This window comes from Liolophura sinensis, chromosome 1 (assembly GCF_032854445.1).
Source record: "Liolophura sinensis isolate JHLJ2023 chromosome 1, CUHK_Ljap_v2, whole genome shotgun sequence".
NCBI classification, from domain to species: Eukaryota; Metazoa; Mollusca; class Polyplacophora; order Chitonida; family Chitonidae; genus Liolophura; species Liolophura sinensis.
Window position 1 is genome coordinate 67,045,044 of NC_088295.1, and position 15,607 is coordinate 67,060,650.

At 37.0% G+C, this 15,607-nt stretch overlaps 1 protein-coding gene across 2 annotated transcripts; it reads right to left on the reverse strand.

Moving 5' to 3' along the window:
- Positions 1–3,245: 3,245 nt before the first annotated feature.
- On the reverse strand, positions 3,246–15,492 carry LOC135468677 (oxygen-dependent coproporphyrinogen-III oxidase-like). Of its 2 annotated transcripts, none has more exons than XM_064747069.1 (14): positions 15,436–15,492; positions 14,525–14,649; positions 13,934–13,994; positions 12,712–12,792; positions 12,277–12,327; positions 11,958–12,032; positions 10,728–10,846; positions 10,232–10,301; positions 9,860–9,985; positions 8,985–9,096; positions 7,771–7,850; positions 6,955–7,034; positions 5,827–5,956; positions 3,246–4,456 (listed from the first exon to the last, which is right to left on the reverse strand). In XM_064747069.1, the coding sequence occupies exons 2-14, from the start codon at positions 14,617–14,619 to the stop codon at positions 4,370–4,372; spliced, it is 1,167 nt and encodes a 388-aa protein (XP_064603139.1). In that variant the 5' UTR covers positions 14,620–14,649; positions 15,436–15,492; the 3' UTR covers positions 3,246–4,369. The 2 variants fall into 2 exon arrangements, with proteins under 2 accessions (XP_064603139.1, XP_064603131.1); XM_064747061.1 differs by having other exon boundaries at positions 14,516–14,649.
- Between the last annotated feature and the right edge of the window lie 115 nt (positions 15,493–15,607).

Below are 15,607 nucleotides of genomic sequence, written 5' to 3' on the forward strand. Positions count from 1 at the left end.
ACAAGCATATGTCAAGTGTATACGGCCTACATGTGCTTGGCAGGCATGGAGTCCATGTCTTTGTACACTCTTGAGTGCATTTCTGTGCCGTATTTTCACATCAAGTTGTCAGGCAATGTTAATGTTGTTTGACTGTAATTTAACGTCGTTTTCTACAGTTTTTCAAGGTTATGTTATAGGAGGGTGTTTTTTTTTCCCCAATCAGGCCGAACATATACAGGTCTATTTATAGTGCTGCCTAACTGAAACGCCAAGCAAAGGACACTGGACACGACGCCTAACCCAGTCATATCATTCTGACACCATGCAATACGACCAGTAGACTCACTTTGCATAGCTTATGTTATGACACAAGCAAGTGGCGGGTTTCATGAAGCGCACTTAATTACGTAAGCACTTAACTACTATGACAACTTATGTCGTAGAGGTATAAAGTGCATGTACACTTAGCTAAGGGCTACTTAACACTAAATACGGTTCATGAAACCGACTCCAGGTAACAATAATACCAACGTTACAGATTTTTAAGTCTCAGTTTTAAATGGACTCGGGAATGAGCCCCGCATCTACTGAATTTCGCTCTGTACACAATGCTTCTGTACACTAAACCGTTATACCGTGGCATTGAGACTGTTCTCGGTTAAGCAGACCTCGTGGTATAATCGATACAATGTAGAAAGCGATTGCCAACACGGAAGTAAGCAGATAACCAAACAAACTAATATCTATAGCCTATTATTAGTGAGCAACAAATTTATGGCCGTAGAGAAACAAACAGTATAACTATATACAGCTGCATTATTTATTTATTTATTTCATCGGTATTTTACGCCGTACTCAAGAATATTTCATACGACGGCGGTCAGCATTATGGTGGGAGTAAACCTTCAACAAGGTGCAATGGAAAATCTTTGAAAATATACTTTATTCACAGTAAAAACTTACAAAATGTACACTACGAGCTTACATTATCAAGCGACCATGCAATAGCTGAAATAAACGTGAAATATTCGTCTCTATTTAATTGACTACGGGGTTTAATTCCATACTTGAGATTTTGTTCACTCACATAGCGACGATCCAATAGTAGTGGAATCAGTGTCGAGTCTGTGGCCTTACTGATTAGTAGGCGGTCTGCTACAGGCGAGAGTAACACTTACGCGAATGAGCCATCCAACCCTTTTTCCAAGCCCTGACCATAAAGAGAGCGCAATGTATTTACACATATAACCAGATTATTTCAACTGCAAAACAGATTATAATATATTTCATTATAAGCATTACCGGTAATGAAATGATCAGAAAAGTAAGCGTTTCATTCATGCTCCCAAAAGTTTGGCACCTAGCCCATGATTGATGAATATCTTTAAATGGCGTCAACCTCTGCCGCTAAAAACTTGGAAAAAATCTTCCCAAGAAATGTACTGGTAATGAAAAAACATCCAAACGCAGAGTTATAGAGGACAGAACAAATATGGCTTGGGTTGATTAACTCAGTTAAAAAACAATGTGAACTTTCCATAAATACAACAAAAATGGAAAAAAGCACATCCTAGATTTCATCTTGTGGCCATTCCTAAATTTAATTGATCGGCTTTTTGTGCGTATCGTTCATATATATCATTTGACTGGTTTCGTTTAGGAGTGGACAGCTGACACAGTATAGTAGAAACCACAGCACGTCGTCCGGTATGCCTGACAAACCTCCTGATGTAAGCCCGCTACCGAGCCAGCCGATGACGGAATAAAACAAGAGTACCTAAGGGATATCTAGGTCTCTTGACAGTTTCCAACAGTCTGTCTATAGACTTCGTGGACAGCCACAAAACTTTTATCTTTAACCACGTGATCATGAGGCTATACAGTTTTTAACTACCATCATATCATAGTAATAAGGGGGAAATCAGAGACCATTAAACAAAAAGCAATCATGACACTTAAAATTTTTGTAAAAACGTATTTTTATATTGATTGTGTCATATGTCATGCTGAGACCATGGTGAGATTTTGATGACTGCATGTGGTCAACACACAAAAGTTATTTAAGAAGGAAACGACCTCCTATAAATGCATACCCTCGTGCCAACAATTTATAAAAAAGGTAAAAAAAGGTTTATTTTATTTGTAATTTCACATCAATAGGTAATTGAAAACTTAACATCCTAGCAACCAAAACAATCTTGCACTACATACAGCCATCAATTTATTTTCAGATATTATAATTTTGAGTACTACTTCATCCACTTCATTAATTAATACCCCAAACAACAATATTTGATTTTAAGCATGATTACTAAGACCATGTTAACCAGTTCCCAGTTAAATTACAAAAATATAACAAAACAAAATTTAACAAATACAAATAACAAAAATATATTTCTAACACCATTATGGTTAATACAGTATTATTATCAGTACAGCATGAACAACAACATTTTTCTAAACAAAGTGGAATATATATGTGTTAGTCGTAACATAAAGTTGTCACTTTGATTGTCTTACCACTTCACAGTACATGTTTAACTGTCAAAACATTCTCAGTCTAAATCTGTAAGAAGGGTGGGAAGTTGGGGTCACGTGACCATCCTATTGCATCTAAAAAAAAAAATGGCCGCCCAATGCCAAAGCATTCTGTAAGACGGATCCAAAGTTAGAGACCACGTGATCTCCTTAGTGACAAACGGCGTGGGTGAAGAAAACGGTTCTTCCAACGTTATTGCATAGGAAAATGCCTATTTTTGAACCGCTGTCAGCAACCTTGAATCCGTTGGATTTGTATAATTTTCAGCTTTAACACTTTGCCAGCGACCAGTAAGGCCTAGGTGTACGTCAAAATAACGTCACGAAAGCTCTACAGAAATACCGGTACTCAGACTAGCTGGAAAGTTATATAAATCCAACGGATACATGATCGCTGACAGCGATTCAAAAGTAAGCATTTGCCAATGCAATAACGTTGGGACGACCGTTTTCTTCACTCACGCCGTTTGTTACTAAGGAGGTCACGTGGTCTCTAGCTTCCGATCCATCTTACAGGAATATGCAATATGGACACAGAGCCCCATTACAACTACCGTTTTCCGAATAAAGCCTTTTTTTGCTTGCCAGCCTGCCGTTTTTGGTCAACAGGTTTATGCTTAGTATCAAAATGATGGAAATTGTTTAAGCTTTGGGCACGTATGGGATTTAATGATGAAAGTTTGTAATTCTGGGCGAAAGGACACAAGGAGACAGGTGGTAAGGAGACAGGTGGTGATGAGGCTGCGAGTGACGTCCGCTTGGCTTTGCTAGGTACCTCTCCCTGCTTGCCGGCATAGAAATGTCCAGATTTTGACAGTCAACCTACGTCAAGATTTTTATGGCTTCTTTTTCATAGGCTGGGCCAGGTATGCACCAAAGCTTATTAGCCAAGGAATCTTTGAGGCTGAACTACAGCGTTTAAACGTTAACACTGTCGCTTATGGAAAGTTAAAGAGGGTATGTGGCCATCTGTGACTCTGGCACAGAAGAGGGGAGGGCTACTTTTGTATCACAGGGGAAATAAACCTAACAGCATCAACCAGAACGCCTGTTTACACACTGACCCCCCCCCCCCCCGCGATGTATTTTATCTTTGAAGAATGTTTACAAACTATAGCATGTGTCTATAAAACTTTTAATTTGCATCTCTCTTCTTACCTAATCTGCAGCAATCACCATAATATATTTCTGCCAAGATCAATCGCATAATTTTAATTTTAAAAAAATGAAATATAAAAAACACTTTCAAAAAAAAGACAAATTTTACGTTACGACACATGAATAATCACAAAATTCTAAATAACAAAACTATTTATCTGAATGAAACAATTCATAGGTTTCTCATAAAAAGCCACAAAAAACGTCACTGTGACAAGCAGTATAGAGATCTATTCACTCAGACAACAACAACTGAAAACGTCTAGTTATTCTGCATTAGCCTTAGGTTAAATCATAGCGATATCGTACAAGATATCTTGTATTTACAAGAAATCGTTCTACTATTCACAATAACAGATCACTTGTGTAGAAAATTTAAGCAGCAAGTGTACAATTCCATTACAAGTAAGAGTTGACAAACATACTTCAAAAGATTATGAAAGAGGAAATAATTCAGATTTCATGTAAATACTCCGGGTCAAATTTTTAGGGGTATGTCAATGGTTCAAGGTAATTTCTTGATCCCACATATTGTAAATAATATCTTGACTATGAAAGACATAATGCCTCGTAGCTTCAATTACCATAAAAACCCCCTAAAATCTCCCCAATTCTGAGAGAAAGTAGTACTCCTAAAATGAAAATGACTGGATGATCTTGTCAGTGTCATGATGCCATGTCATATCTGGTGTCACACCCAGTCCCGGGGGTTTTTCAGGACATCCACCATGGCAGCCTCTCTAGATCCACGAGGTGGGTTGTGACAGTATTCCCATCTCTGTGAAAGAAATGAAACAAATCTACATGTGAACAATCTAAGTATGAAATGTCCTACAGTGTTATAGTTTTCCATTTGACAAGAACTTACTTAATAATAATGAAGTCAAGGCATCACCATGTAAATGTAAAAGGTTGTACAAACTTTCGATCCACATGCCGGGATTATTATCAAGTGAGTAACCACTTGATAATGACTAGTCGCTTGATAATGACCCTGGCACGTGGATCGAAAGCTTGTGAAATCTTCTACATTTACGTTGTGATGCCTAGATTTCATTACTATTACTGAACCCATATATAACTATTAGCTTTAGTATATAAGAACTTACATGCTCTTCAAAATATAAAACAATGAAAAGTAATGCTCCAAAATGCTTTGCATGTCTGTATAAAAATTTTAACATAGCTTCAAGTTTGATGTCATAAAACAAAATGAATCTTTTTTTTTGACACCATGGCATCTGGGTGTGAAATATCAAAATGTAATAACTAAAAGTGATATCTAACTGACTGAAGTATCACTTTTATCTGTGAAGGAACGGAAGGACACTTCACCTTTATATAAATAATGAGCTGATTTATTTAATTATACACGAAAAGCTTGTTTTATGTTTCCTAATATACAGTCTAGGATGTGTTTGAATGTATGAAATTGGAAAAGATGGTTAGTGTGCCAGTGCGATGCAGTGAGCCAGGAGCCTCTCACCAACGTTGCTGGTGTGAGTTCAAGTATAGGTCATGTTGGCTTCCTCTGCTGCCAAACGTGGGAAGGTCTGTCAGCAAAATGCGAATGGTTGTGAGTTTGAAGGACCCTGCCCGGTTTCCTCCCACAATAATGCTGGATGCCATAGGCTTTGCCAGTGGGGTGTCTCAGTGTCTTTGAGATGCCCCATTCCGACAAAATTAACATAGGAGAGATAGGGGAAATCGGAAATGAGACAGCCTGATCTCAAATTCACCATCTTATAAGTCTTAAAACCACAGTTTTCCTAAGGCCCAAGTGGTCAGACTAGTTCATTAAGTAACCAGCAGTTGTGACTCCAACAGTGATAGCTGTGAAAACAGCTTTGTTTCATTTGAAAAAGAGGCCGAATGGGGAAAGGGAGATAGAGGTGAGGGAGTTAATATGAGATACAAAATATGCCTCAAAAATGATTTCCGTTTTTTTATCCAACTTTTTTAATTGGTCTTAAAACCATACTCTGCATTTTACAATCCCTTTTTGATTCATCCCTTAATGTTTTACATCCTAAAGCTGAATATTTTACCCATCCACAAGCTGTTAAGTTTATTAGAAAAGGAAACCAAAAAAGCATGAAGGAAACAAAGACATCTTGACAATAGTAATGTCCCGACATAAAGACTTACAGCAGTGAGAGGCAATGACATCAGTATACTTTCATATCTAGCTCCTGGAGTCTGTAACCCGAATTTGGTCCCTCTGTCGTAGATCAGGTTAAACTCTACATAGCGTCCACGCCGTAATAATTGCCACTGTCTGAATACAAATCAGCAACATGTTAGATTAAAACTGAAACAGAAAAAAAAAAAAGATAATATTTGGTACCTTGACCTTGAAGTGTCACTGAATTTGCCAGGCAATAATCAAATTTGACTAACAAGCTGAACCTTAAAGCCTTCTTATTGAATAAAATAAAAACTGAAGGAAAAACTGGGAAAACTGCGACATTCTAGAACACTGGCTAACCATACACAGGGCACAATCAACAAATTTGGGGAGAGGATTTGTGGGATCACAATCAGCGCAGTTTTAATCCAAAAGCGCATATTTTGGGACAAAAGTGTACCAGGGAGCAATGGCTTTTAATTAGTGTAAATTGTCACCCTTTCAAACCACTAAAACACTTTCTTCAGTGCAATTTAAGCACACAATTATGATCAAAATGATGCTAAATTGATTTGTTTGTGTCACTAAAGATGCAAGCTTCATGAGACTGTGCAAATTAGTTCTCTACACCCTATAGCTCCCAATGAATGTTTCAAAATATTGGCTACGGAGGCAGATGAAGGATGAAAAATTGGAGTGTGGTGTAACAGTTAAAAAAAATTTCACCTTATTATTGTAACATTATTACCAAAATACCGGTATACAAACCATCGCTTCTCATAATATTTTCTCCACTCACTCTTCAATCAATAGAAAATGAAGTGTGTATATTTGAAAGGTGTACATTGTGGGAAATCATTCCCCAATAGGGGTATTTGTGTCTACAAATTGGCAAACTGATGATTGGGAATGGGGCCAAATATAGCCTTTGAAGCATAGGTAGACTATGTCTTTGGAACATAGGTAGATTACGTCCTTAGTTATATAATACAGATGAAATAATAATAAATAGCACAGGAATATGAAATGCTACAGGAGAATGGTGCATTTAATGAGGATGTGATATATATTCCCTTCATGTATCAATGACGGCATAAGAAATACTACTGTAGAAGACTGGCTTGTAACTACAGTGCAGGACTGATTACCTGTCAGCATAGGAATATGGATCATTTTTGTGTTTTCGCACAATAGGCACATAGGAAGGCACCACTGATTCAGCACAGGTCTGAAAAATAAGTAGGAAAATTACAGTACTACTGGCTATGTCAAGTGTACAAACAATAGTTTATTTTGATCATTGGAGGCTCAAATTCAGCTCTGGTCAGCATGAACAACAACCAAGTAAATAAATATTGCTGAGTTTTAAGTTCTTGTGTGCATAAACAGTATTTTATTTTGTTTATTTGGGGCCTCCATGGCTCAGTTGGTTAGCGCGCTAGCACAGCGTAATGACCCAGAAGCCTCTCACCAATGTGGTCGCTGTGAGTTCAAGTCCAGCTCATGCTGGCTTCCTCTCCGGCCATACGTGGGAAGGTCTATCAGCAATCTGCAGATTGTCGTGGGTTTCTCCCGGGCTCTGCCCTGTTTCCACCCACCATAATGCTAGCCGCCATTGTATAAGTGAAATATTCTTGAGCACGGCGTAAAACACCAATCAAATAAATAAATTTTGTTCATTTTAGGTTCAAATTCAGCTCCGTCTAGCATAAAAAACAACCAAGTAAATAAATAAATCTTGTTGAGTTTTCAGTTTGAATATTACATGCGGTACAGAAAACAGTGCAATTCTAAGCAGGTTTCTGGCTCAGCAGTTTGTGTGTACATCAACATTTTGAGCACAATCACTAGAGCTGATATACTGACTGATTCCTGAGCTAAAAGAAGCCTGATAAAAGTCTGAAAAATTCCTGAGTATTTACTGCACAAATTGAATCCAGTATCAATGCAAAAGAAATGTTTACCTTGACAAATTTGAAGACCTCTTCTTGATTTGGACTATCTAAGTCATCAAAGAAAATACCTCCTACACCTCTTCTCTCACCTGAAATGAAGTATAACACTAGACTAAAAAAACATATTTTTCATGAAAGGATTTACAACAATAATTAATGGACATAGAAACCTCAAAAGCTGAAAATATTGCATTTCCATAATCTTTCTATCCAATCATGACAGCATACATTTGCAAGAGGTGATATATTGAGATTAGATCAGAAAAATTCCAGAAAAGAGTAAAAATCGGCGAAGTGGTATATTAAAATGTTGGGGCCAGTTAAAATGACTGTATTTCCCCTAAAGTCTGGCATGTATCACCGCACTGGCATGTATCACTGCACTTTCACAAGAACACAAAGGCCTTAAAATGACACTCTTGATGCCACAACTTAAGTTTTTCAGATTAAAAAAAAATAAATAAATCTGACTTCTTAAACCATAGGGTTGCTTATAGGATAATAGGATAATTTTCCCCCCAAAATTTACAAAAACGTCTAATGAAAATAAAAACCTTGAAAATGGAAAATATTCCTTTTTCATAATCTTATTACCATCCAAATGTTATAGCATATATTCACAAACGGTGAAAAATACCAGAAAACGGCAAAAAATATGCAAAGTAGTGCATGTATTAAAATGTTGGGACTAGTAAGGATTATTGTAATGTATTTCACCTAAAGGCTGGCCTGTTAGAAAAGTACTTCCAGAAGCACGTAAAGGCATTTAAATGGCACTCTACATGTCAACACTCAATTGTTTTTAAAAAATTAATCAAACTTAAAAAAGGTGAATGAATCCATCAGAATAAAGCAAATTGTGTCACATGAAAAAACCCAAACTTTAGGTGGAATACTGTAATTCTGTCACAGTAATTCCATAGCCATCTACAAATAGATTTACTCAAAGTTGATGGTCATAACCAGATGATAGACAGGGCCTAACAAAGCTGGCTGCCATCCCAGGAAACAGCACTGAAAACTCATCAAGTCCAGCTCATGCTGGCTTCCTCTGATCCGGTAATAAGTGCAAAGGTCTGCCAGCACCCTGCACATGGTCATAGGCTTCTAGTTCCCACCATAATGCTAGGTGGCATCATATAAGAGAAATATTCTTGAGTACAGTGTAAAACACAAATCAAACAAATGAATAAATGAGAACTCATCAATATGGCGTGTCTTACCTCTGTGCTCTACTGTGAAGTAATTGTCACACCATTTCTTGAAGTCTGGATAGTAAGATTTACTGTGCTTGTCACAGGCTGTCTTCAGTGTCTTGTGAAAGTGTTTCACATCCTGAAGACAGAAAATATTGATACAGGTATTACTAAATATAAGTAAATGGAGAACATTAACACAAGCATCCGTGAAGTACATTAACTTTGTCCTTGTGGCCACAGTTCACTGCTTGTCTTATAGTCACAGATGTTATGGCGGGAAATTTAGCAGTCAGAGTTAGCACTGCAGATTACAGTAGGATGCTTCATCTATCCATGGCTTTATACAGGGAAATTTGATATGTTTAAGCTTGTAAATGGTTACAATATTTACAAAGCTAGATATAATCATATAGTGCCATGCAACTGTATAATAAATATTAATAATTTGGATTTCAAAACAAAAGTCAAGGAAGGAACAGCAATCAGTTTGAAATGTACGTGTATAAAAATAGCAGTTTACAAATTAGTTTCCAACAACACACACACATGTTGAAATGCATGTATTTAGCAATCTGAACACCGTTATGGGCTGGATGTCAAATACCCTATGAATAACATAGATTGCGACTCCCCCAATGAGGTAATACTATCAAAAGCAGCTTTATTCTAAACATTTAAATTTGACTGAAATATGCGACTGAACTTGGAAACTTACATCGAGGAAAACAATAATCACTATTAAAATAAGCACACCTGCACAGCTATTAAAGCAAATTTCTGTCAGTCGAGTCTACATGTAACTGAATCCTATTTTAAAGTTGTATGTACTAAACTGACATATAATATACAGAACTTACAATGGTTTAGTTAATTTCAGGGTTTTTGTTATTTGACTATACCTCTTCTACCAGAAATGTTGGTGTTAAGTCTGTACCCCCTCCAAACCACCAGTGAGTGGTTCCATCGCTTTCTTGCACTTCAAAATATCGGTAATTAAAATGTGCTGTTGGGCAGTTGGGGTTTCTCTGAAAAAAGGAAAAAAACACCACCAATATACATAAATTGAAGTACCTTGTGATTCATATTCATTGAGTTAGACATTCCCACATGTAGAAAAAGCAGCAGGCAACCAGGTGAGACAACTAGCCAGTGGATTATAAAATCTCAAACTCTTACTGTACAATCTGAGCAAGTTTAAAGACTAACGTGTAATTTTTCTCAGTTGAGCATAATGTTAAATACCAGCACAGGAGTAAAATATAAATGCTTACAGGATGTATTACAGAACTGATCCCAGCTGCAAAAAATGGCAGTTTACCATCTGTCTTGAAGTCTTTGCCTCTGTAAGATAAAAGGGAAAACTACAACTACACATGAAATCAGATAAAATATCATGTGCTGCTGATGGACATCATAGACAATTTTGCATAAAATTTCCAACGTTAAAGCTAAAACATAGTTGACAGAAGCAAGTCTGGCAAAGAGATCACTTGCTTTGCTTTCCCTGTTATATTTATTTCTTTATTTCACTGGTGTTTTACGCCGTACTCAAAAATATATCACTTATCTGAAGGCAGCCAGCATTATAGTGGGAGGAAACTGGACAGGGCCTAGAAAAAATTTCCTTGTTTTAGGACACTGACTTTGTTCTATGTAATCTTATTTCTTACAATGTAAGACATTTACTTTTGCTATTAGCTACAAGACATTGTAGTCACAAATTTTTATCGATGTGTCTGCTATGTGTGAACAACTTGCGTAGCTCACCTTGCTCTCATCTGCTTGACAGCTGCAGGACTAAGTTCTCCGTGAACCACTGAGATGTTCACCCCAGCCTTCTCAAACACAGAGCCGTCCTGTATCACACAGGTTACACCTCCACCTCCCTGGGGACCATATCATATCTAGTTATTCATTTCACTGGTGTTTAATGCTGAGACCTTAACACGCTTTTATTTTATTCATTTAATTTTTTGGACAGATATTAGTCATTCTGAAGGCCAAAAATTATATTTAAACATACATGTTGTCCATTTATAGATGAACTAACCATGTGAGGAAAGAGAAAATCTGTATTCCTGTTACAGCATTTAAAGTAGGCATAAAGGGCAGACCAGATGTCCCAAACATTAGAAGAATTAGAATATACAACGACTTTAAGGGTGTAGGAACGCAGAGTGCTCATTCAATTCAATAAGTACATTGTACATAGTCATGTTTTGCCAGAACTGGTCAAACCCCTCCTGACACAAAACCACAGCTGAAGTAGAGAGATTGGGTTGACGACGGTTAATCCACTGGTCAAGGCCTGAATGCCAGCAGTGAGTATAACACCATTAAAATGAGAGCCTCAAGGACGAGCCACACAAAAGGTCCACATCATGATAGAACACATCGTTTTCTCTGTGACATTGCAGTATGTGTGTACTTTTTTTGCATAATAAATAATAAAGCAAAGAACAAATGAGTTCACAGCTTTGGATCGTCTTGATACAGGAGGGAAGGAGTTGTGCCAGTGTTGTTACAACATACAGAATGACTGTTACACAACTGCATGTAGGGCTCAAGCAGGTTATCATTGCCACCTTTCACAAGAAAACTATTTACACTATTCAGTCTTTAGTGAACAATATCATGTTTATTATTTATGTTTTGACAATATGTTTCTTTTTATGAACAAGTCAGGCAAAGTTTTTAGCTGTAGGTCTTCACAGACTTAATTGAACATATAGCTTAATGTCATAGATGATGTTTCCAGTGACATTGTTTCTTCCTACTTGATGTGCAAATGTTAGACTAAACTTGTGAGCTTGGAGTGGAATGTTATGAAACAAATTTGTTTTTTTGTTTTTTTGACACCATGGTGTCTGGGTGTGAAATATCAAAATGTAACACAAAAGTGATATCTGAGACAGTGAAATCCTGCCATTTCACCTTTATATAAATGATAAATGATTTCATTCTCCTTTACAAACAGGAGTTCAGAATAACCCTCACCTCTTTTCTTAGCCATCTGTCCACTTGGAACTTCTGTCCATCTTCAAGCTCTTCAAGGGACTTCACCACAGTTGCCTGACAAACACATAGGCATGAAAGGCTGTATAACTAGGCAAATGTATCAAGGGGGAAAAACTCTTACACATGCAAAAGTTGTCTCCCTTAATTTATGTAGCAACAACTGAGAAACCAGGCCTCCATTCACTTCTTCAGTGAGAAGAATGCCAAAAAAGAGAAGAAAAAAAAGACACAGGAAAATGATATATTCCTATTAAATATGAATAAATGTAATACAACAGCAGAGGAATATAGAATTTACCTGTATTCCCATGATCATCATCTCCATCCTGCTCTTCATATCATTGGCATTCTGAAGCAAAAGTTAATATACAGATCACAGGAAAAGTAGAGCGGTAGAAAGTGCTTGTTTCCACAAGACCTGATGCTTGCCTTTTAAACACAACATGAGCCATTAAAACAAATCTAACCCACTGATGTACCTCTTGTTTGATTGTCATTTTTTAAAAATATTGGTACATTATTATATGTTATTATTTGCCCATTACAAAGTAAATTTACTCTTGAATTCATATAAATGAAAAACAACTCCCCATAAAAGTTTCCAGAAAAATTAAAATGTAAATCGCATTGTATAAAAGACAACTATTCTGAAAATTTATTCCAACTTGGATCATTACACCCATATATGAGCACATGCAAATTGTAGCTATATTTAGCCGACGAAAACTATTACCTCTTCAAGTTGTTTGACATCTGTTATAGGCTCTGCCAACCAAGATCCTTTGGAGATCTTTGATTTGGTAGCCATTAGGGCCTGTAAACAAAAATTACACTGATTTGACAAAAATCTTCAAATATGCAAGCCAACCTTTTCATTATATATCAGACTGTTCTTTCTTGAAGTTTATCAAACACATACACTTTCTAATTCAAAGGCCTGCTAACACTAATTATATGCATTTAACTTGTAAATAGAGTACAAGTACATGTAACATGTATAACAGAAGCTGAACTTCATTTACATGCATGTATGCCTTTGAATATTTAATATTCGTCAATAACTAATGCTGCATTCCCTGCAGAGCTTAAGATTACACCTTTCCCACAACAGTTTATGGCATTACACCTTTCCAATGATGGTAAAGGGCATTACACCTTTCCCATGACGGTAAAAGGAATTACACCTTTCCCATGACGGTAAAGGGCATTACACCTTTCCCATGACGGTAAAGGGCATTACACCTTTCCCATGACGGTTAAGGAAATTACACCTTTCCCATGACGATAAAGAGCATTACACCTTTCCCATGACAGTTAACGGCATTACACCTTTCCCATAACCATTAAGGGCATTATACCTTTCCCATGACGGTAAGAGCATTACATCTTCCCCATGATGGTTAAGGGCATTGCGCCTTTCCCATAACCATTAAGGGCATTAAACCTTTCCCATGATGGTTAAGGGCATTATACCTTTCCCATGACCGTAAGGGCATTACATCTTTCCCATGATGGTTAAAAGCATTGCACCCAAAACGTGAAGCACTCAAAATATGAAGTGCCCAAAATACGCACCTCAAAGACGTAACATTTTACCCTAATGCAGTGGTGGCATAATGGCAAAATCAGCACAACCTAGTGTTTAATAACCTCTAAATTATCAGAAATGTGTTTGCAACTTATAAACTCATACAAATTAAAACCACATTAGTGTGGTCTAAAGCCCCACCTTAACTCATTTACATATTTCATTAAGTTATCTATGTATTTACAGGCAGATAGCACCATATAATTATACCACAGTCACATGTATGACTACAAAACAAATTTCAGTCTATGCGAAAGTCAGGGTACAATCTGAAATGTTGACAACTAATTTTAAATAATTCAACACCAGGAGCAAAGTCTATTTTACACACATGCCAAATTGCTTGTAAATAAATGTCACCCCATACCTTATGTTTACCACTGAGAGAGTACAAGGCCAAACCAGTACCAAGTCCAAAGGCTACAACTCTGTAAAACCATGTCAATAATCAAAAAAAAAAAGAATATTTATGTGCACATTAATATTTGCAAAAGATCATGTTTTAAACCTCCTTTTTAGAACATTATAAAATGAAAACAAAGCTACAGACACAATTTCCTGCAAAATTTTCTCTCTTTAGAAAAATATATGAATCTGTTTTCTGACATTTGCAATAATTCATGTTATTTCTACACACCTGATACACAACAAAACAATGCAGCACTTGTGTCATAAATTTTACTTTCAAACATGTATAGACTTTATCCCAGAAAATTCAAGTCTCCTGGCCCCCTCTGTTGCTAACAAGATCAGAAGAAATTGTAACTGGCTAAGAGATTACACCTTATTGTTCACTCAAAGGGGGTATCTTCATTTCCCAAAAGACAGTAGGCCTTCTGTTTATTTATTTATTTATTTATTTTTCAAGTGATAGAGAGCAAGTGACGGGTCAATAGAGAGAGATCAGCAGAGTTCTACTAGATCTAACTTTTGTGAGACTGAACCTCACCTGCCATACCTGCCATGAAATCCTTTTGATTTCATCAGTGTTCTGTTGGCAGCCACTGTACTCATAGTGCGACAAGTCAGAAGAAAGTGACGCACCAGGCTCATTTTGAAGTTTGGAAGCTGTACAATCAAACTCTGAAAGTTTCAAAAATGTCTGTGTTTATATGGCGTACCTGCAGTAGTTTACTGTATTCAAAGTTTCATTTGTCTTTTTCAGTATAAAGTTTTACACAATATACAGGAAAAAAATGTTAAAATTTTAAGTCATACGTGACAAAAAAGGGTCAAGTTACATAATGAATGAACTTGTGATCATTATACTGACATGACTGATACTTGTGGAAACACTATCTACTTACTAGCTGGAATGTCCCACACGTGCAGACCAAAATATATACTTTTATCTCTGGAGGAATGCCTAGTTATTACCATACAACGTCATTGAGACGGCCTATTAACCCGGATTCGTGATGTCCAGTCATATACGTGTGTCGTCTGTTCGACTATTTGTGGTCAAAATCTCTGCCACACACGAAAACGTGAAAGCTGTCACGTCCTACATATCTCTCTCGGGTAGGCCTACACTACAGACCGAAACTTTGTAACTTTCAGTATAAAGTAAGGTATATAATGTCCAAATTTAAGAGAAAATGAGGCACACTGTAACACAGATATTTAAACATATTTAAAGCGAAAAACAAGAATAAATACGTCTGAAGACTACATCTCATTCTTTTCCGCAGCAAGAGTTGCTACTAACCGGACTCGAGGCGTGAAGTTTGGTCTCAATTACATGCTTCATGCCGTTCGCTTAGTGAGTACCAATCGTACTGTTTTCGTCGATCACCATCAACACAATGAATCTGAGATAATCAGACATTAACAATATCACCATTAGAGCGTTACGAAGCAAACACTTACGTTAAACTCGCTCACTATCGGCGCTGTTGAAATCTACAACCGCAGCCTGACATGCCGGCTGAACGACCTTGATGTCCCCGGTGACCCCAAGGTCAAGGTCACGATTACGGGCTTATGGGATTATATCCGGGCTCTTGCCTCGGCCAGTAGTACTATTTTTTGCAGCCAGTGG

Excerpts from the sequence above, each read along its gene's own strand:
- LOC135468677 (XM_064747061.1), bottom strand. The coding sequence starts at position 14,619 with ATGAGCCTGGTGCGTCACTTTCTTCTGACTTGTCGCACTATGAGTACA. Across the intron at positions 7,851-8,984 it reads CTTCACAGTAGAGCACAGAG|GTGAGAGAAGAGGTGTAGGA; the intron begins GTAAGACACGCC and ends ACTTCATTTCAG. Across the intron at positions 7,035-7,770 it reads AGGTCTTCAAATTTGTCAAG|ACCTGTGCTGAATCAGTGGT; the intron begins GTAAACATTTCT and ends CTTATTTTTCAG.